The 21,516-nt window shown below is 52.6% G+C and overlaps 1 protein-coding gene across 1 annotated transcript in view; it reads left to right on the top strand.

Moving 5' to 3' along the window:
* The window catches only part of PRPF6 (pre-mRNA processing factor 6), a 110,561-nt gene that overhangs the window by 27,522 nt on the left and 61,523 nt on the right, over positions 1–21,516 (top strand). Inside the window, exons 8-16 of the mRNA XM_075350467.1 lie at positions 15,464–15,620; positions 15,999–16,161; positions 16,245–16,363; positions 16,577–16,795; positions 16,892–17,014; positions 17,099–17,220; positions 17,888–18,026; positions 18,128–18,247; positions 18,534–18,710. Of these exons, the coding sequence (XP_075206582.1) occupies positions 15,464–15,620; positions 15,999–16,161; positions 16,245–16,363; positions 16,577–16,795; positions 16,892–17,014; positions 17,099–17,220; positions 17,888–18,026; positions 18,128–18,247; positions 18,534–18,710 (1,339 nt within the window). The remainder of the gene's footprint in view (positions 1–15,463; positions 15,621–15,998; positions 16,162–16,244; positions 16,364–16,576; positions 16,796–16,891; positions 17,015–17,098; positions 17,221–17,887; positions 18,027–18,127; positions 18,248–18,533; positions 18,711–21,516) is intronic.

Raw genomic sequence — 21,516 nt, 5'->3', positions numbered from 1 at the left:
GGAGACCCAGCACCCGCCCTGTTTTCTCGGGGTTTTTCTGTTTTTTCGGGTACACATGTTGTTCATGTGGTATGGTTCAGTTCTCCGATGTTTCCTCGGATTGAATTGGTCTTTAAACCAGTTATTGGCTTTCCTCCTTCTTGCTTTGGCACTAAAACTGGTGAGCCAGTGATCCCACTGGGGGTGTATAGCCAGAAGGGGAGGGGCCTTACACTTTTAAGTGTAATACTTTGTGTGGCCTCCAGAGGCAATAGCTATACACCCAATTGTCTGGGTCTCCCAATTGGAGCTAGAAGAAAAGGAATTTACGGTAAGTAAACAAAATTCCCTTCTTCTCCCTCAGCTCCTCCAGTGGAGGAGTCAGCTTCTCAGCAGGAGAAATTCCGTTTCAGGTTTCCCAAGCGTACAACGAGTATGTTTCTGGACCACTCTGACTTCAGAGAGGCAGTCCAGAAACACCGAGCTTGTCCAGATAAGCGTTTTTCCAAGCGCCTTAAGGATACACGTTATCCCTTCCCCCCTGACGTTGTCAAGGGCTGGGCTCAGTGTCCCAAGGTGGATCCTCCAATCTCCAGACTGGCGGCTAGATCCATAGTTGCAGTGGAAGATGGGGCTTCACTCAAAGATGCCACTGACAGACAGATGGAGCTCTGGTTGAAATCCATCTATGAAGCTATCGGCGCGCCTTTTGCTCCAGCATTCGCAGCCGTATGGGCACTCCAAGCTATCTCAGCGGGTCAAGCGCAAATTGACGCAGTCACACGAACGTCTGCTCCGCAAGTGGCGTCCTTAACCTCTCAGACGTCGACATTTGCGTCCTACGCTATTAATGCTGTCCTGGACTCTGCGAGCCGTACGGCAGTTGCATCCGCCAATTCGGTGGCAATACGCAGGGCCTTGTGGCTACGGGAATGGAAGGCAGATTCTGCTTCCAAAAAGTGCTTAACCAGTTTGCCATTTTCTGGCGACCGCTTGTTTGGTGAGCGATTGGATGAAATCATCAAACAATCCAAGGGAAAGGACACATCCTTACCCCAGGCCAAACCAAACATACCCCAACAGAGGAGGGGACAGTCGAGGTTTCGGTCCTTTCGGGGCGCGGGCAGGTCTCAATTCTCCTCGCCCAAAAGGCCTCAGAAGGATCAGAGGAACTCCGATTCATGGCGGTCTAAGCCACGTCCTAAAAAGACCGCCGGAGGTACCGCTACCAAGGCGGCTTCCTCATGACTTTCGGCCTCCTCACACCGCATCCTCGGTCGGTGGCAGGCTCTCCCGCTTTTGCGACACCTGGCTGCCACAGGTAAAAGACCGTTGGGTGAGAGACATTCTGTCTCACGGATACAGGATAGAGTTCAGCTCTCGTCCTCCGACTCGATTCTTCAGAACATCTCCGCCTCCCGAGCGAGCCGATGCTCTTCTGCAGGCGGTGGGCACTCTGAAGGCAGAAGGAGTGGTGGTCCCGGTTCCTCTTCAGCAACAGGGTCACGGTTTTTACTCCAACTTGTTTGTGGTTCCAAAGAAGGACGGGTCTTTCCGTCCTGTCCTGGACCTAAAACTGCTCAACAAACACGTAAAAACCAGGCGGTTCCGGATGGAATCCCTCCGCTCCGTCATCGCCTCAATGTCCCAAGGAGATTTCCTTGCATCGATCGATATCAAAGATGCTTATCTCCACGTACCGATTGCTCCAGAGCATCAGCGCTTCCTGCGCTTCGCCATAGGAGACGAACACCTTCAGTTCCTGGCACTGCCTTTCGGCCTGGCGACAGCCCCACGGGTTTTCACCAAGGTCATGGCTACAGTAGTAGCGGTCCTCCACTCTCAGGGACACTCGGTGATCCCTTACTTAGACGATCTGCTTGTCAAGGCACCCTCTCAAGAGGCATGCCAACACAGCCTCAACGCTACTCTGGAGACTCTCCAGAGTTTCGGGTGGATCATCAATTTTCCAAAGTCAAATCTGACACCGGCCCAATCGCTGACATATCTTGGCATGGAGTTTCATACCCTCTCAGCGATGGTGATGCTTCCGCTGAACAAACAGCGGTCACTGCAGACAGGGTTGCAATCTCTCCTTCAAGGTCAAGTCACACCCCTTGAGGCGACTCATGCACTTCCTAGGGAAGATGGTGGCAGCAATGGAGGCAGTCCCTTTCGCGCAGTTTCACCTGCGTTCTCTTCAATGGGACATCCTACGCAAATGGGACAGGTAGTCGACGTCCCTCGACAGGAACGTCTCCCTCTCTCAGGCAGCCAAAGCTTCCCTTCGGTGGTGGCTTCTTCCCACTTCATTGTCGAAGGGGAAATCCTTCCTACCCCCATCCTGGGCGGTGGTCACGACGGACGCGAGTCTGTCAGGGTGGGGAGCAGTCTTTCTCCACCACAGGGCTCAGGGTACGTGGACTCAGCAAGAGTCCTCCCTTCAGATCAATGTTCTGGAGATCAGGGCAGTGTATCTTGCCCTAAAAGCGTTCCAGCAGTGGCTGGAAGGCAAGCAGATCCGAATTCAGTCGGACAACTCCACAGCGGTGGCTTACATCAACCACCAAGGCGGAACACGCAGTCGGCAAGCCTTCCAGGAAGTCCGGCGGATTTTGATGTGGGTGGAAGCCACGGCCTCCACCATATCCGCAGTTCACATCCCGGGCGTAGAAAACTGGGAAGCAGACTTTCTCAGTCGCCAGGGCATGGACGCAGGGGAATGGTCCCTTCACCCGGACGTGTTTCAGGAGATCTGTTGCCGCTGGGGGATGCCGGACGTCGACCTAATGGCGTCCCGGCACAACAACAAGGTCCCGGCATTCATTGCACGGTCTCACGATCACAGAGCTCTGGCGGCAGACGCCTTAGTTCAGGATTGGTCGCAGTTTCAACTCCCTTATGTGTTTCCACCTCTAGCACTGTTGCCCAGAGTATTACGCAAGATCAGGTCCGACTGCCGCCGCGCCATTCTCGTCGCTCCAGACTGGCCGAGGAGGTCGTGGTACCCGGATCTGTGGCATCTCACGGTGGGCCAACCGTGGGCACTACCAGACCGACCAGACTTACTGTCTCAAGGGCCGTTTTTCCATCTGAATTCTGCGGCACTCAACCTGACTGTGTGGCCATTGAGTCCTGGATCCTAGCGTCTTCAGGGTTATCTCAAGAGGTCATTGCCACTATGAGACAGGCCAGGAAACCAACGTCTGCCAAGATCTACCACAGGGCGTGGAAGATATTCTTATCTTGGTGCTCTGATCAGGGGTTTTCTCCCTGGCCATTTGCCTTGCCCACTTTTCTTTCCTTTCTTCAATCAGGATTGGAAAAAGGTTTGTCGCTCGGCTCCCTTAAGGGACAAGTCTCAGCGCTCTCTGTGTTCTTTCAGAAGCGTCTTGCCAGGCTTTCTCAGGTACGCACGTTCCTGCAGGGGGTTTGTCACATAGTCCCTCCTTACAGGCGGCCGTTAGAACCCTGGGATCTGAACAGGGTTCTGATGGCCCTTCAGAAGCCACCTTTCGAGCCTTTGAAGGATATTTCTCTTTCTCGCCTTTCGCAGAAGGTGGTCTTCCTAGTAGCAGTCACATCACTTCGGAGAGTGTCTGAGCTAGCAGCGCTGTCATGCAAGGCTCCTTTCCTGGTGTTTCACCAGGACAAGGTGGTGCTGCGCCCGGTTCCGGAATTTCTTCCTAAGGTGGTATCCACCTTTCATCTCAATCAGGATATCTCCTTACCTTCTTTTTGTCCTCATCCAGTTCATCAATGTGAAAGGGATTTGCATTTGTTAGATCTGGTGAGAGCGCTCAGAATCTACATTTCCCGTACGGCGCCCCTGCGCCGCTCGGAGGCACTCTTTGTCCTTGTCGCTGGTCAGCGTAAGGGGTCACAGGCTTCCAAATCCACCCTGGCTCGGTGGATCAAGGAACCAATTCTCGAAGCCTACCGTTCTTCTGGACTTCCGGTTCCCTCAGGGCTAAAGGCCCATTCTACCAGAGCCGTGGGTGCGTCCTGGGCTTTGCGGCACCAGGCTACGTCTCAGCAGGTGTGCCAGGCGGCTACCTGGTCGAGCCTGCACACTTTCACCAAACACTATCAGGTGCATACCTATGCTTCGGCGGATGCCAGCCTAGGTAGACGAGTCCTTCAGGCGGCGGTTGCCCACCTGTAGGAACGGGCCGTTTTACGGCTCTATTACGAGGTATTATTTTACCCACCCAGGGACAGCTTTTGGACGTCCCAATTGTCTGGGTCTCCCAATGGAGCGACAAAGAAGAAGGGAATTTTGTTTACTTACCGTAAATTCCTTTTCTTCTAGCTCCAATTGGGAGACCCAGCACCCGCCCTGTTCCCTTCGGGCTGTTGTTTTTTCGTGTACACATGTTGTTCATGTTGAATGGTTTCAGTTCTCCGAAATTTCTTCGGTTTGAAGTTACTTTAAACCAATTTATTAGCTTTCCTCCTTCTTGCTTTCTTTTTCGCTCCTAATTGGGAGACCCAGACAGTGGGTGTATAGCTACTGCCTCTGGAGGCCGCACAAAGAACTACACTTAAAAGTGTAAGGCCCCTCCCCTTCTGGCTATACACCCTCCCGTAGGAGTACGGATTCCTCAGTTTTAGCTTTGTGCGAAGGAGGTCAGACACGCACGCATAGCTCCATGGTTTTTAGTCAGCAGCAGCTGCTGACTATGTCGGATGGAAGAAAAGAGGGCCCATACAGGGCTCCCAGCATGCTCCCTTCTCACCCCACTGTATGTCGGAGGTGTTTGTAAGGTTGAGGTACCCATTGCGGGTACGGCGGCTGGAGCCCACATGCTGATTCCTTCCCCATCCCTTTTTACAGGGCTCTGGGTGAAGTGGGATTTACTGGTCTCCAGGCACTGAGACCGTGCTCCATCTACAGTCCCTGGAGAAGATGCTGGATGGAGCGGAGTACATCAGGGACATGGCCCTGCTTCCTCAAGGTACTCTGTGTCCCCGTGCATTTGGCGCTCACACCGCAGCATGCTGGGTGTTGTAGTGCGCCGGGGACATCAGCGCGGCCGTGCTGATAACTCGAGTCCCCGGCTTTTGCGGCCTAGTTCCGTTCGTTCCCGCCCCCAGACCTGCCAGTCAGGAGAGGGGCGGGACGCTGGTCAGTGCATCAGCGCTGAGGGCTGGAGTCGTTTTTACATACTCCAGCCCTCACAATAGGCACAGAGGGGACACTGTTTCCCGCACTTTTGTTTGGAAACTCCCACGGACCGCCCCTCTCCACAGACGCCGGCAGCCATTCCTGCTGACACGCTGAGCTGCAGAGGGGAGCCGGGGAGACCCAGACAAGGAATTCTGCGCCTCTTACCCGCTATTCAGCGGGCGGTAAGCAGCCCTCAGGGCTCACCCCCTCTTGTGCCAGTAGTAATCTTAGTATTTTGTTCCTGCAAATACTTTGTACTGCATAGCGCTGGTCGCCCTTTGGCTATAGACTCTCTCACATTGCAGAGAGCCAACAGCATGTCGTCCACAAAACGCAAGGGTGCCAAGGCACAGACATTATATGCTTCCTGTACCGCATGTGGGACTTTTCTACCGGCAGGCTCCACTGACCCCCATTGTGTGCAGTGCTCGGCCCCTGCGGCACTTGCACAGTCGGGACCTCTGCTGGACGTGACCCACGGTGTACCACCTGTGAATGCTGTCCAGGTGACAGGAACTGAGTTTACAGCTTTTGCTGACAGAATGTCTCTCACTATGTCACAAATTCTTGACACATTGCGAGCTAGGCCTGTACTTCAGGCCACGGACACTGTGCAATCATTGCCCCCTGGTCCCCCTCAGCTGAATTACCTCCAAGCTCCGGGACGGGCACATACACCTCAGGGTGAAGACTCTGACTCGGACGATGGCCCCAGGCAACCTAAGCGGGCTCGCTATGAGGGGCCTTCACATTCATCTCAATGGTCAGGATCCCAGCGAGATGAATCTATGGGTGATGAGGCGGACGTAACTGATCAGGATTCTGATCCTGGGACCGCTCTCAATCTAGATACACCAGATGGTGACGCCATAGTTAATGATCTTATAGCGTCCATCAATAAGATGTTAAATATTTCCCCACCAGCTCCTCTTGTAGAGGAGTCAGCTTCGCAGCACGAGAGAATCCATTTCAGATATCCTAAGCGTACATTAAGCACTTTTCTGGACCACGCTGACTTTAGAGACGCAATCCAGAAACCCCACGCTTATCCGGAAAGGCGTTTTTCTAAACGGCTTAAAGATACACGCTATCCTTTTCCCCCTGAGGTGGTCAAGGGTTGGACCCAGTGTCCAAAAGTGGATCCTCCAATTTCCAGGCTTGCAGCTAGATCCTTGGTTGCAGTTGAAGATGGAGCGGCACTTAAAGATGCCACTGACAGGCAGATGGAGCTCTGGCTGAAATCCATCTATGAAGCGATTGGAGCGTCGTTAGCGCCATCTTTTGCTGCCGTATGGGCACTCCAAGCTATCTCAGCCGGGCTTGTGCAAGTCGACTCAGTCACACGTGCATTTGCCCCGCAGGTAGCACCATTGACCTCGCAAATGGCGGCATTCGCGTCATACGCGATTAATGCTGTTCTTGACGCTACAAGCCGCACGGCAGTGGCGTCAGCCAACTCCGTTGTTTTGCGTAGGGCCCTGTGGTTGAGACATTGTAAGGCAGATTCTCATTCCAGGAAGTGCTTAACCAATTTGCCTTTTTCTCGTGACCGATTGTTTGGAGAGCGTTTGGATGAAATCATCAAACACTCCAAGGGTAAGGACTCATCCTTACCGCAACACAGACAAAACAAACCCCAACAGAGGAAGGGTCAGTCTGGTTATCGGTCCTTTCGAGGACCGGGCAGGTCCCAATTCGCCTCGTCAAAAAAGACTCAAAAAGACCAGAGACGCTCAGATTCTTGGAGGTCTCAGTCACGCCCAAAAAGGACAGCCGGAGGAACCGTTGCCAAGACGGCGTCCTCCTGACTTGCAGTCTCCGATTCCCACACCCTCGGTCGGTGGGAGGCTTTCCCACTTTGGCGACATTTGGCTGTCACGCGTCAAAGACCGTTGGGTGAGGGATATTCTGTCTCACGGGTACAGGATAGAGTTCAGTTCTCGTCCGCCAACTCGTTTCTTCAGAACTTCTCCACCACCAGACCGAGCCGATGCTCTGTTGCAGGCGGTGGCCGCTCTAAAGGCGGAAGGAGTGGTGACCTCCGTCCCTCTTCAGGAACAAGGTCACGGTTTTTACTCCAATCTGTTTGTGGTCCCAAAAAAGGACGGATCGTATCGACCCGTCCTGGATCTAAAGTTGCTCAACAGACACGTAAAAGTCAGGAGGTTCCGGATGGAATCCCTACGCTCCGTCATAGCCTCAATGTCTCAAGGAGATTTTCTAGCATCAATAGATATCAAAGATGCGTATCTCCACGTGCCGATTGCGCCAGAGCATCAGCGTTTCCTACGCTTCGTCATACACGACGAACACCTGCAGTTCGTAGCGTTACCTTTCGGTCTGGCAACAGCCCCCCGGGTCTTCACCAAGGTCATGGCAGCAGTAGTAGCTGTTCTGCACTCGCAAGGTCACTCGGTCATCCCGTATCTAGACGACCTGCTTATAAAGGCACCCTCTCAAGAGGCATGCCAACACAGTCTGAAGGTGGCACTAGACACTCTCCAGAGTTTCGGGTGGATTATCAACTTTCCAAAGTCTCATCTAACCCCGACCCAATCTCTGACTTATCTTGGCATGGAGTTTCATACTCTCTCAGCGATAGTGAAGCTTCCACTGGACAAGCAGTGTTCGCTACGGACAGGAGTGCAATCTCTCCTTCAGAGCCAGTCGCACTCACTGAGGCGCCTCATGCATTTCCTAGGAAAGATGGTAGCAGCAATGGAGGCGGTCCCGTTCGCGCAGTTTCATCTGCGCCCTCTACAATGGGACATTCTACGCCAATGGGATGGGAAATCGACGTCCCTCGACAGGACTGTTTCCCTCTCTCAGACTGCCAAAGACTCTCTGCGTTGGTGGCTTCTCCCCACCTCATTGTCACAGGGAAAGTCGTTCCTACCCCCATCCTGGGCAGTGGTCACGACGGATGCGAGCCTATCAGGGTGGGGAGCGGTGTTTCTCCACCACAGGGCTCAGGGGACGTGGACTCAGGAAGAGTCCACCCTGCAGATCAATGTTCTGGAAATCAGAGCAGTCTATCTTGCTCTGCGAGCCTTCCAACAATGGCTGGAAGGCAAGCAGATTCGGATTCAGTCGGACAATTCCACGGCGGTGGCGTACATCAACCACCAAGGGGGAACACGCAGTCGCCAAGCCTTTCAGGAAGTCCGGCGGATTTTGACGTGGGTGGAAAGCAAAGCGTCCACCATATCCGCAGTTCACATCCCAGGCGTGGAAAACTGGGAAGCAGACTTTCTCAGTCGCCAGGGCATGGACGCAGGAGAATGGTCCCTTCACCCGGACGTGTTTCAGCAGATCTGTTGCCGCTGGGGGACGCCGGACGTCGATCTGATGGCGTCACGGCACAACAACAAGGTCCCAGTTTTCATGGCACGGTCTCACGATCACCGAGCGCTGGCGGCAGACGCCTTGGTTCAGGATTGGTCGCAATTCCGACTCCCCTATGTGTTCCCACCTCTAGCATTGTTACCCAGAGTTCTCCGGAAAATCAGGTCCGACTGCCATCGAGCCATTCTCGTCGCTCCAGACTGGCCAAGAAGGTCGTGGTACCCGGATCTGTGGCATCTCACGGTAGGCCAACCGTGGGCACTACCAGACCGTCCAGATTTGCTGTCTCAAGGGCCGTTTTTCCATCTGAATTCTGCGGCCCTGAACCTGACTGTGTGGCCATTGAGTCCTGGATCCTAGCGGCCTCAGGTTTATCTCATGAAGTTGTTGCCACAATGAGACAGGCTAGAAAACCATCCTCAGCTAAGATCTATCACAGGACGTGGAAGATATTCTTAGCTTGGTGCTTGGCTCAGGGGTTTTCTCCCTGGCCATTTGCATTGCCAATTTTTCTTTCCTTCCTGCAGTCTGGGTTGGAAAAAGGTTTGTCGCTTAGCTCTCTTAAGGGTCAAGTCTCCGCGCTATCCGTATTCTTTCAGAAGCGCTTGGCACGGCTTTCTAAAGTACGCACGTTTCTCCAAGGAGTTTGTCATATCGTTCCTCCTTACAGACGGCCATTGGAACCCTGGGATCTAAACAAGGTTCTCATTGCTCTCCAGAAGCCGCCTTTCGAGCCTTTGAAAGAGGTTTCCCTTTCTCGGCTTTCACAAAAAGTAGTTTTTCTTGTGGCGGTCACGTCTCTTCGAAGAGTGTCCGAGCTAGCGGCGTTATCTTGCAAATCTCCCTTCCTGGTGTTTCACCAAGACAAGGTAGTACTGCGTCCAATTCCAGAGTTTTCTCCCAAGGTGGTTTCTTCCTTTCATCTCAATCAGGATATCACTTTGCCATCTTTGTGTCCGCATCCAGTTCACCAATTTGAAAAAGGTTTACATCTGTTGGACCTGGTGAGAGCACTCAGGATTTACATTTCTCGCACGGCGTCTCTACGCCGTTCTGATGCGCTCTTTGTCCTAGTCGCTGGTCAGCATAAGGGATCGCAAGCTTCCAAATCCACCCTGGCGCGGTGGATCAAGGAACCAATTCTTCACACATACCGTTCTGCTGGGCTTCCGATTCCATCTGGACTGAAGGCCCATTCTACCAGAGCCGTGGGTGCGTCCTGGGCATTGCGGCATCAGGCTACGGCTCAGCAGGTGTGCCAGGCGGCTACCTGGTCGAGTCTGCACACGTTTACCAAACACTATCAAGTGCATACCTACGCTTCGGCAGATGCCAGCCTAGGTAGACAGGTCCTTCAGGCGGCGGTGGCCCACCTGTAGGAAAGGGCTGTCTGACTGCCCGTTCATGTGGTATCTTTTTACCCACCCAGGGACTGCTTTTGGACGTCCCACTGTCTGGGTCTCCCAATTAGGAGCGAAAAAGAAGAAGGGAATTTTGTTTACTTACCGTAAATTCCTTTTCTTCTAGCTCCAATTGGGAGACCCAGCACCCGCCCTATTTGTTCTTAGGGTTTCGTTTTTCGGGTGCACATGTTGTTCATGTTGTTTCTTAAGTTCTCCGATCTTGTTATCGGATTGAATTTGTTTTTGAAACTGTTATTGGCTTTCCTCCTTCTTGCTTTGGTACTAAAACTGAGGAATCCGTACTCCTACGGGAGGGTGTATAGCCAGAAGGGGAGGGGCCTTACACTTTTAAGTGTAGTTCTTTGTGCGGCCTCCAGAGGCAGTAGCTATACACCCACTGTCTGGGTCTCCCAATTGGAGCTAGAAGAAAAGGAATTTACGGTAAGTAAACAAAATTCCCTTCTTTGCACTAAAACTGAGGAACCCGTGATGCACGGGGGGTGTATAGGCAGAAGGGGAGGGGCTTTACACTTTTAAGTGTAATACTTTGTGTGGCCTCCGGAGGCAGAAGCTATACACCCAATTGTCTGGGTCTCCCAATTGGAGCTAGAAGAAAAGGATTTTACGGTAAGTAAACAAAATTCCCTTCTTTGCTACCTGTACCTCTTGTGCGGCTATGTTACCTGCAGGTTCCACCTACCCTCATTGTGTGCAATGCTCGGCCCCTGTGACACTCACTCAGCCGGAGCCTCAGCCACTGGTGGGACCCTCGACCCAGGTAGAACCACCGGCTTCCACTGTCCAGGTGGCAGGGACAGAGTTTGCATTGTTGGCTGAGAAACTCTCTGAGTCACTTTCTCAATCCATGGCTCAGTCTATGGATAAATTGCCTGCTAAGATACTTGAAGCTTTGCAGTCCAGACCTGTAACACAGGCCCCGGGCACTGTTGAATCATTGCCCCCAGGCCCCCCTCGGTCGGCGCAGCAAAGTGCCCCTGGGGTGGCTTCTATGTACCACGGTGAGGACTCCGACACGGACCGCAGTCCCAGACCGGCTAAGCGGGCTCGCTGGGAGCTTCCCTCGGCTTCATCACACTGCTCAGGGTCTCAACATGAGGACTCTTTGGAGGATGAAGCGGATGGGGCAGATCAGGGGTCTGACCCTGACGCTGCTCTCAATCTTGACACACCTGAAGGGGACGCCATAGTAAATGACCTTATAGCGTCCATTAACCAGGTGCTAGAACTTTCTCCTCCAGCTCCACCTGTGGAGGAGTCTGCTTCTCAGCAGGAGAAATTCCAATTTAGGTTTCCCAAACGTACACGGAGTGCGTTTTTAGATCACTCCAACTTCAGAGATACAGTCCAGAAACATAGAGCTTTTCCGGACAAGCGCTTTACTAAGCGCTTTACTTTACTTTCCCACTGACGTAGTTAAGGGCTGGGCCCAGTGTCCCAAGGTGGATCCTCCAGTCTCTAGACTGGCGGCTAGATCCATAGTAGCAGTGGCAGATGGTTCATCGCTCAAGGATGCCACTGACAGGCAAATAGAGCTCCTGATGAAATCCATCTATGAAGCCATAGGCGCGTCTTTTGCTCCGGCATTTGCAGCCGTATGGGCTCTCCAAGCTATCTCAGCCTGCCTGTCGGAGATTAATGCAGTCACACGTGTCTCTACACCGCAGGTTGTCTCTTTAACCTCTCAGGCGTCGGCCTTTTCGTCCTACGCCATGAACGCTGTCCTAGACTCTGCGGGCCGTACAGCGGTAGCATCCGCCAATTCAGTGGCAGTCCGCAGGGCCATGTGGCTACGCGAATGGAAGGCAGATTCTGCTTCCAAGAAGTTCTTAACCGGTTTGCCATTTTCTGGCGACCGTTTGTTTGGCGAGCAATTGGATGAAATCATTAAACAATCCAAGGGAAAGGATACGTCCTTACCCCAGTCCAGACCGAAAACACCTCAGCAACGGAAGATTCAGCAGAGGTTTCGGTCCTTTCGGCCCTCAGCCAGGTCCCAATTCTCCACGTCCAACAGGCCACAGAAGGACCAGAGGAACTCTGATTCATGGCGGTCTAAGTCATGCCCTAAAAAGACCGCCGGAGGAACCGCCACTAAGGCGGCCTCATGACTTTCGGCCTCCCCAAATAGCATCCTCGGTCGGTGGCAGGCTCTCCCGCTTTTGCGACGCCTGGTTACCACATGTCCAAGACCGATGGGTGAGAGACATTTTGTCTCACGGTTACAGGATAGAGCTCAGCTCTTGCCCTCCGACTCGTTTCTTCAGAACATCTCCGCCCCCCGAGAGAGCCGAGGCTCTTTTTCAGGCGGTGAGCACTCTGAAGGCAGAAGGAGTGGTCATCCCTGTTCCCCTTCAAGAACGGGGTCGCGTTTTTTACTCCAACTTGTTTGTGGTGCCAAAAAAGGACGGGTCATTCCGCCCCGTTCTGGACCTCAAACTGCTCAACAGACATGTGAAAACCAGACGGTTCCGGATGGAATCTCTCCGCTCCGTCATCGCCTCAATGTCCCAAGGAGACTTCCTAGCATCGATCGACATCAGGGATGCTTATCTCCACGTGCCGATTGCACCAGAGCATCAGCGCTTCCTGCGTTTCGCCATCGGAGACTAACACCTTCAGTTCGTGGCTCTCCCTTTCGGCCTGGCGACAGCCCCACGGGTCTTCACCAAGGTCATGGCAACAGTGGTGGCAGTCCTACACTCTCAGGGGCACTCGGTGATCCCTTATTTAGACGATCTTCTAGTCAAGGCACCCTCCCAGGTGGCATGCCAACACAGCCTGAACACGGCTCTGGAGACTCTCCAGAGGTTCGGGTGGATCATCAATTTCCCAAAGTCAAAATTGACTCCGGCCCAATCGCTAACTTACCTCGGGATGGAGTTTCATACTCTATCAGCGATAGTGAAGCTCCCGCTGGACAAACAGCATTCACTACAGACAGGGGTGCAATCTCTCCTTCGAGCCCAGTCGCACCCCTTGAGGCGCCTCATGCACTTCCTAGGGAAGATGGTGGCAGCAATGGAGGCAGTTCCATTTGCCCAGTTTCATCTGCGTCCACTCCAATGGACAATTCTCCGCAAATGGGACAGGAGATCGACGTCACTCGACAAGATTGTCTCCCTTTCTCGAGCGGCCAAAGCCTCTCTTCAGTGGTGGCTTCTTCCCACCTCTCTGTCGAAAGGAAAATCCTTCCTGCCCCCATCCTGGGCTGTGGTCACGACGGACGCGAGTCTGTCAGGGTGGGGAGCAGTATTCCTCCACCACAGGGCTCAGGGCACATGGACTCAAACAGAGTCCTCCCTTCAGATCAATGTTCTGGAGATAAGGGCAGTGTATCTAGCCTTAAAGGCTTTCCAGCCGTGGCTGGGAGGCAGGCAGATCCGAATTCAGTCGGACAATGCCACGGCGGTGGCGTACATCAACCACCAAGGTGGCACACGCAGTCGCCAAGCCTTCCAAGAAGTGCGGCGGATTCTGCTGTGGGTGGAAGCCACAGCCTCCACCATCTCCGCAGTTCACATACCGGGCGTAGAAAACTGGGAAGCAGACTTTCTCAGTCGCCAGGGCATGGACGCAGGGGAATGGTCTCTTCACCCGGACGTGTTTCAAGAGATCTGTTGCCGCTGGGGAACACCGGACGTCGACCTAATGGCGTCTCGGCACAACAACAAAGTCTCGACATTCATGGCACGGTCTCAAGATCACAGAGCTCTGGCGGCAGACGCGTTAGTTCAGGATTGGTCGCAGTTTCGACTGCCTTATGTATTTCCTCCTCTGGCACTGCTGCCCAGAGTGTTACGCAAGATCAGGTCCGACTGCCGCCGCGCCATCCTCATCGCCCCAGACTGGCCGAGGAGGTCGTGGTACCCGGATCTGTGGCATCTCACGGTGGGTCAACCGTGGGCACTACCAGACCGACCAGACTTACTGTCCCAAGGGCCATTTTTCCATCTGAATTCTGCGGCCCTCAACCTGACTGTGTGGCCATTGAGTCCTGGATCCTAGCGTCTTCAGGGTTATCTCAAGAGGTCATTGCCACTATGAGACAGGCCAGGAAACCAACGTCCGCCAAGATCTACCACAGGACGTGGAGGATCTTTCTATCCTGGTGCTCGGATCAGGGGTTTTCTCCCTGGCCGTTTGCCTTGCCCACTTTTCTGTCTTTCCTTCAATCCGGGATGGACAAGGGTTTGTCTCTCGGCTCTCTCAAGGGACAAGTATCGGCGCTTTCCGTGTTTTTTCAAAAGCGTCTAGCCAGGCTTCCGCAGGTACGCACGTTCCTGCAGGGAGTTTGCCACATACTCCCACCATACAAGCGTCCGCTGGAACCCTGGGATCTTAACAGGGTGCTAACGGCTCTTCAGAAACCACCTTTCGAGCCGATGAGGGATGTCTCTCTATCGCGCCTTTCGCAGAAGGTGGTCTTCCTAGTGGCAGTCACATCACTTCGGAGAGTGTCTGAGCTAGCAGCGCTATCATGCAAAGCCCCCTTCCTGGTGTTTCACCAGGATAAGGTGGTTCTGCGTCCGGTCCCGGAATTTCTTCCTAAGGTGGTGTCCCCTTTTCATCTCAATCAGGATATCTCCTTACCTTCCTTTTGTCCTAATCCAGTTCACCAATGTGAAAAGGATTTGCACTTGTTAGATCTCGTGAGAGCACTCAGGCTCTACATCTTTCGTACGACGTCCCTGCGCCGTTCTGATGCGCTCTTTGTCCTTGTCGCTGGCCAGCGTAAAGGGTCGCTGGCTTCCAAGTCAACCTTGGCTAGGTGGATCAAGGAAACGATTCTTGAAGCTTACCGTTCCTCTGGGCATCCGATTCCGTCAGGGCTAAAAGCCCATTCTACCAGAGCCGTAGGTGCGTCCTGGGCATTGCGGCACCAGGCTACGGCTCAGCAGGTGTGTCAGGCGGCTACCTGGTCGAGTCTGCACACTTTCACGAAACACTATCAGGTGCATACCTATGCTTCGGCAGATGCCAGCCTAGGTAGGCGAGTCCTTCAGGCGGCGGTTGCCCACCTGTAAGAGGGGGCAGTTTTACGGCTCTTTTTATCGAGGTATTCTTTTACCCACCCAGGGACTGCTTTTGGACGTCCCAATTGTCTGGGTCTCCCAATGGAGCGACAAAGAAGAAGGGAATTTTGTTTACTTACCGTAAATTCCTTTTCTTCTAGCTCCAATTGGGAGACCCAGCACCCGCCCCTGTTCCCTTCGGGCTGTTGTTCTTTTGTGTACACATGTTGTTCATGTTGAAGGGTTCTTTTGGTTCATGGTTTCAGTTCTCCGAACATCCTTCGGATTGAGTTTTACCTTAGACCAATTTATAAGTTTCCTCCTTCCTGCTTTGGCACCAAAACTGATGGGCCCGTGATGCACGGGAGGGTGTATAGGCAGAGGGGAGGGGTTACACTTTTTAAAGTGTAATACTTTGTGTGGCCTCCGGAGGCAGAAGCTATACACCCAATTGTCTGGGTCTCCCAATTAAAGCTAGAAGAAAAGGAATTTACGGTACGTAAACAAAATTCCCTTCTTTCCTCACTTACCAGTGATATTAAGAAAGCTCGTCTACTGCTGAAGTCTGTGAGAGAGACTAATCCTCATCATCCACCAGCCTGGATTGCTTCAGCTCGTCTGGAAGAAGTTACAGGCAAACTGCAAGTAGCCAGGAACCTGATCATGAAAGGCACAGAGATGTGTCCCAAGGTGAGCAATAATTCCCATCTTATAGTGAATGCATGTCACTAGGATATGCCATTACTAAAATCTAATTTTTAGGACCCCCACCGATTCCGAGACGTAGCTTGGTGGGAGAGCAGCTCATCTTTTAGGTTCTCCCAGTAGCACTCCTGACCACCAGCAACCAGACCCATCTATTTTCAGTAATTTCATGCTGAATTATCAGACACTGTGGGCAGCCTGGGCACCGCTATGCAAGACAAATACATTAAAGGAGAGTGGCAACACCATTATTCTTAGGATCAGTGGTAGTGTCAGGGGTCAAACCTCCACCTGCTAAAAAGTGATGGCATATCTTAGATCTACAAGATGGGAATAATCCTTTAACATGTTTGTTTTCTGTAGAGTGAAGACGTCTGGCTGGAAGCTGCTCGATTGCAGCCGGGAGACACCGCAAAAGCCGTGGTGGCCCAGGCCATCTGTCACCTCCCACAGTCTGTACGGATCTACATCAGAGCTGCAGAGCTAGAAACTGATCTCAGAGCCAAAAAACGCGTTCTGCGGAAGGGTAAGTAGCGGAATATAAACAACTTCTGAAGTCTTCTTTTGGATTGTCAGACATAATAATGTCCTGGTTGTTGATCTGCACAGCTCTAGAACATGTCCCGAATTCTGTGCGTCTGTGGAAAGCTGCTGTGGAGCTGGAGGAACCAGAGGATGCTCGGATTATGTTGAGCCGTGCTGTGGAGTGCTGTCCCACCAGTGTGGAGGTGAGTCTACTGCAGGCTAGAAACTAAGGCTAATGTCAGTCTGATGCTCTGGCATTGGCTTTTTCTCTCCTAGGCGTACTATCTTCTGTTGTATATATCCTAATAGCACCTTGTGTGTCTCACTCCTCTATTATACCGATAAAGCTAAAGTACCAGAGGTCCTAACCCTATTAAATTCTGCTGTCTTATATATATTGCCTTTTTATTCTCCAGCTGTGGTTGGCCCTTGCCAGGCTCGAGACCTATGAGAATGCCCGCAAGGTCTTGAACAAGGCGCGTGAGAATATTCCTACCGACAGACATATTTGGATAACAGCTGCCAAACTAGAAGAAGCCAATGGGAACACTCAGATGGTGGAGAAGATCGTAGACAGAGCCATCACCTCTCTGAGAGCTAATGGAGTAGAAATCAATCGGGAACAGTGGATACAGGTTGGCTGTGAATGTGGCCTCTTAATTAGGATGAAATATTAGATGAATCTCTCCATTTGCTCCCTATCACTAATCTAGTTTACTGTTCTACTGTAGGATGCCGAGGAGTGTGACAAAGCTGGCAGTGTGGTGACGTGCCAGGCCGTAGTAAGAGCAGTCATTGGTATTGGCATAGAAGAGGAGGATCGGAAGCACACGTGGATGGAAGATGCCGATAGTGTAAGTCTTTTATGCTAAAGATAGGTTGGATATTATCTCGGTGTTCATTGCATCCAATGACTTCTATATATTCTTATATTGCAGTGTGTTTCTCATGGCGCCCTGGAGTGTGCACGAGCTATCTATGCACATGCTCTCCAGGTTTTCCCCAGCAAGAAAAGTGTGTGGCTCCGAGCTGCTTACTTTGAAAAGAACCACGGTACAAGGTACATTGGGATAGCCTAAACTTTTCTTGTCATATCTGGATATCACTAGATGCTTGTGCTGTTGTGACAAGGTTTTCTGTCGGCAATCTTACTTATTGTTTCCATTAGCAGTTAGTAAAATTGTAAATAATTCAATGGGTGTTAATGTAGGTTGTCATTCATAATCAGTGTAATAAAAATTAACTATGATGCACTGTATAATGTGTAGGAACTGCAAACTTGAGACCCAGTCACACACAACAACTTACCAGCGATCCCAACAACGATACGACCTGATAAGGATTACTGGTAAGTCGCTGGGAGATCGCTGGTGAGATGTCACACAGTCAGATCTTACCAACGACGCAGTAACAATGAGCGACCTGTATAACGATGAAACACAGCGGCTAGGCGTCAAACACAGCGATGCGTCCTGCCCACCAGAACATCGCCTTTGTAGAAAATGGTCCAGACCATTCGGCAACGAGTAGCAATCTCACAGCAGGGGCCTGATCGCTGGTAGGTGTCTCACATAACGAGATCACTGGCGAGATCATTGCTACGTCACAGAAACCTTGACTCAGCAACAATCTCGTTAGTGATCTCTTTGTGTGTGACAGGGCCTTTAGTTTAGTTTTGCTGTCATATTAAGAACTTGTGAAATGATACATCGCCTTTTCTCCCTCAGGGAGTCCCTGGAGACCCTTCTGCAGAGAGCCGTTGCCCACTGTCCCAAGGCTGAAGTTTTATGGTTGATGGGTGCAAAGTCCAAGTGGCTCGCAGGAGATGTTCCAGCTGCTAGGAGTATTCTTGCACTTGCTTTCCAGGTTGGTTTCATGACTGCACATTCATCCACTAGATTCTTGTTGTCAGACTGGAGTTTCTTTTAAAGGAGGCAGATCCTTCAATTATATTTCGTTCTTCTCAGGCTAACCCCAACAGCGAAGAGATCTGGTTGGCAGCCGTCAAGTTGGAGTCAGAAAACAATGAGTACGAGAGAGCTCGAAGACTGCTGGCTAAGGCTAGGAGCAGTGCGGCAACTGCTAGGGTAAGCAACACTCTGGGCATTGTCTGAGGATTGCACATGCCCATTAGTGGAACTTTATTATTGGTTTTATGCTACAAAAGGAGGTGGAAAAGTTGCAGTAATTTGCCTTTATTTTTTAATAAGTTGCACTTGGATTTGTACTTACCTGCTTTTCACTTGGCATGAAATTGGGCTTGCATTTGTGCTTCTGAGGCAACAGAATTGACACCAGAATTTGATATATAGCATAAGTCATCTGGCTTTGTTTTTTTTTCATTTTTCCAATGTTATTTTATTATGACTACAGGTGTTCATGAAATCTGTGAAGCTGGAGTGGGTGTTGGGGAACATTGAAGCTGCTCTGGAGCTATGTGAGGAGGCGCTGAGCCACTATGAGGATTTCCCAAAACTCTGGATGATGAAGGGCCAGATTGAAGAGCAACAGCAGCAGATAGAGAGTTCCAGAGAGGCGTACAACCAGGGGGTAAGGGCTCATCCCATCCATATTCTTCAAATATTAAAATGTACATATAAAATAAGTACCGTACTTTTCGAATTATAAGACACACTGAGGAGTGCGTCTTAAAATCCGAATACAGCTTATCGGGGGGCAGTCTGTGCGGTGACCGGGTGCGTGCGGGCGGCCGGGTGCCCGTGGCTGCGTGCGGGCGGCCGGGTGCCCGTGGCTGCGTGCGGGCGGCCGGGTGCCCGTGGCTGCGTGCGGGCGGTTGGGTGCCCGTGGCTGCGTGCGGGCGGCCGGGTGCCTGTGGCTGCGTGCGGGCGGTCGGGTGCCTCTCTGTGCGTGCGTACTTCGGGCGGGTCGCTGTGCGGCAAGTGTCCCAGTTTCAAATGATAGCGCGGGGAGTCAGCGCATGTGCAGATGGAGCTCTTGGATGAGAGCTCCATCTGCGCATGCGCCGTTCCAGGTGCCATGATTTGAACCGGGGCCGTACTTCTCGAATTATATCACGCACTTTTCCTCACAAAAATTTGCGAGGAAAATGAGGGGTGCGGCTGTCTGTGCGGTCGGCCGGGTGCCTGTGGCTGCGAGCGGGCGGCTGCGTGCGGGCAGCCGAGTGCCTGTGGCTGCGTGCGGGCAGCCGAGTGCCTGTGGCTGCGTGCGGGCAGCCGAGTGCCTGTGGCTGCGTGCGGGCAGCCGAGTGCCTGTGGCTGCGTGCGGGCAGCCGAGTGCCTGTGGCTGCGTGCGGGCAGCCGAGTGCGTGTCGGTGCCGGCTGCCTCTGTGCGTGCGTACTTCGGGTGGGTCGCTGTGCGGCAAGTGTCCCAGTTTCAAATGATGGCGCGGGGAGTCAGCGCATGCACAGATGGAGCTCTTGGATGAGAGCTCCATCTGCGCATGCGCCGCTCCAGGTGCCATCATTTGAACCGGAACCATGGACACACTGAGACAGACATTGCACCGGCCTGCTTCACCACTCACCCGTCGCCCCTGCTGCCACGTACGCTGCGGCTGACGCTACTGACCCGCCGCAGCTGGGAACGTCCACGACAGCAACCCTCACACAGCGCCATCTTAGTAAATCGCTGATCTACCCGGGGGACACAGCTAGCAGCTTCTGGTTCTGGACTGGGTAAGCTCTCCCTGCTAGGAGGCTAGGTGCTGCGGGCTCAAGGTATTGCTGTATATTACAGAAATTAGCCCTTCCGCACTAGGAGACCGATAACTTCCATAGTGGTTAATGGGAGCTAGGATCCTGCATCATTTGCATTATGTCTAATCCAGCAGCACAGAAGCAGGCCTCCCATACAGTCCGTTACTCGACTCTCACGTCCTGCAATAGGAATTTCTCCTCAGTCCAGTCATCCCCCCCCCCCCCTAATGTCAGGACTGCGATGTCCAAGTTGTGATGGCATCCCAGGACCCCCCGCGCCACGGATGAGGGCGATCGGCCCCCCCGAGTGGGCTGCCTCCCTCTCCAAATCGATAGCTGACTAAACCAAAGTCTCCTGGTCTCTGGTTTCGGTCTTACAACACCTACCGGCTCTCCATGAGCCCCCCATCGAGGAATCAGGACGGGGCTCCTTCGGAGGTCCAAAACGACTCTGCACCCCAGGCTCAGGATATATGGTCCAGAAGAAATCCTCTAAACAGGTGTACACATGTAGCCCATCCACATCCCATAATGACTCGGAGTCTGATTCTCCGTCATATGTCTCCAGAGTCGGACTCCGACCTGGAACTGGACACGGAGCAGGCATCCAATATCCGGGAGATGGTCGACAGCTTAGTCTCGGCTGTTCACCATACTCTTTCAGTGGTAGAAGATGCGCCTGCGGCGGCTTCGAAGACTGTTTCTTTCAAAAAACCTAAGCGAGCCCCGTAGTATTTTTCTAATAATCCCGAATTTACCACCATTCTGGTCAAGAAAGGGGCTCACCCAGAAAAATGATTTGCAGGCAAGTGACGTCTCACCCTTCTCTATCCGTTCTCTCCGGAACTAGTGAAGGATTGGGCTGAGTCCCCTGCCGTCAACCCTTCTGTGTTTCGACTGGCCAAGCACACAGTACTCTCCATTCCAGACACTGCCTTTCTCAAGGAACCCACTGACCGCACAATTGAAACTCTGGCTAGGTCTGTTTTTGAGGCGGCGGGTTCCTCCCTCTGCCCCTCATTTGCCACAGTGTGGGTTGCTAAGGCTCTTGCTGTCTGGAGTAAGAGTTTACAGAGAGGCCTCTGTGCTAAAGGTCTCCCTTCTGAGTTGGTTGAGCTGACCGTCCAAATATCCATGGCTGCCAAATACCTTATGTACGCTGCGTTAGACTCTGCAAATTATGCCACCATGGTGCCAGCAATTCGGTGGTAATCTGTTGGATTCTATGGCTAAAAGCCTGGACTGCAGACTCTGCATCTAAGAGATCCCTAACGGGGTTACCCTTTCAAGGGTCTCGCCTTTTCGGTGAAACTCTTGACAAAATAATTGTGGATGCAACTGGGGGCAAGAGCACCTCTCTACCACAACAGCGCCCCAAGCGCGCACCTCGCAAGAGATTTCCCTGACGTTTTTAAGTCCTTTCGGAACTTTACCTCTCAGCCACCTGCGCAGTCTGAGCGACCCTCCCAGCGCAGGGAGCAAAAGGCTGGACCCTCTATAACACAGCCTGGCGCTTCCGGCCTAGGCAGCCCTTGGTGGGTTCTCACGGTTCCTCAGTATGACGCCAGGCCTTCCCCGACCACCGTAGGAGACAAACTGCTCCTCTTCCAGGACGTCTGGCTTTCCTACACAGACGACGCCTGGGTTCGAGAACTGGTATCCCCCGGTTACAAAATGAA

This window comes from Anomaloglossus baeobatrachus, chromosome 5, assembly GCF_048569485.1.
Source record: "Anomaloglossus baeobatrachus isolate aAnoBae1 chromosome 5, aAnoBae1.hap1, whole genome shotgun sequence".
Classification (NCBI taxonomy): domain Eukaryota; kingdom Metazoa; phylum Chordata; class Amphibia; order Anura; family Aromobatidae; genus Anomaloglossus; species Anomaloglossus baeobatrachus.
Note: the sequence above shows the minus strand (reverse complement) of the source record. Positions and strands in the feature narration are given on the sequence as shown.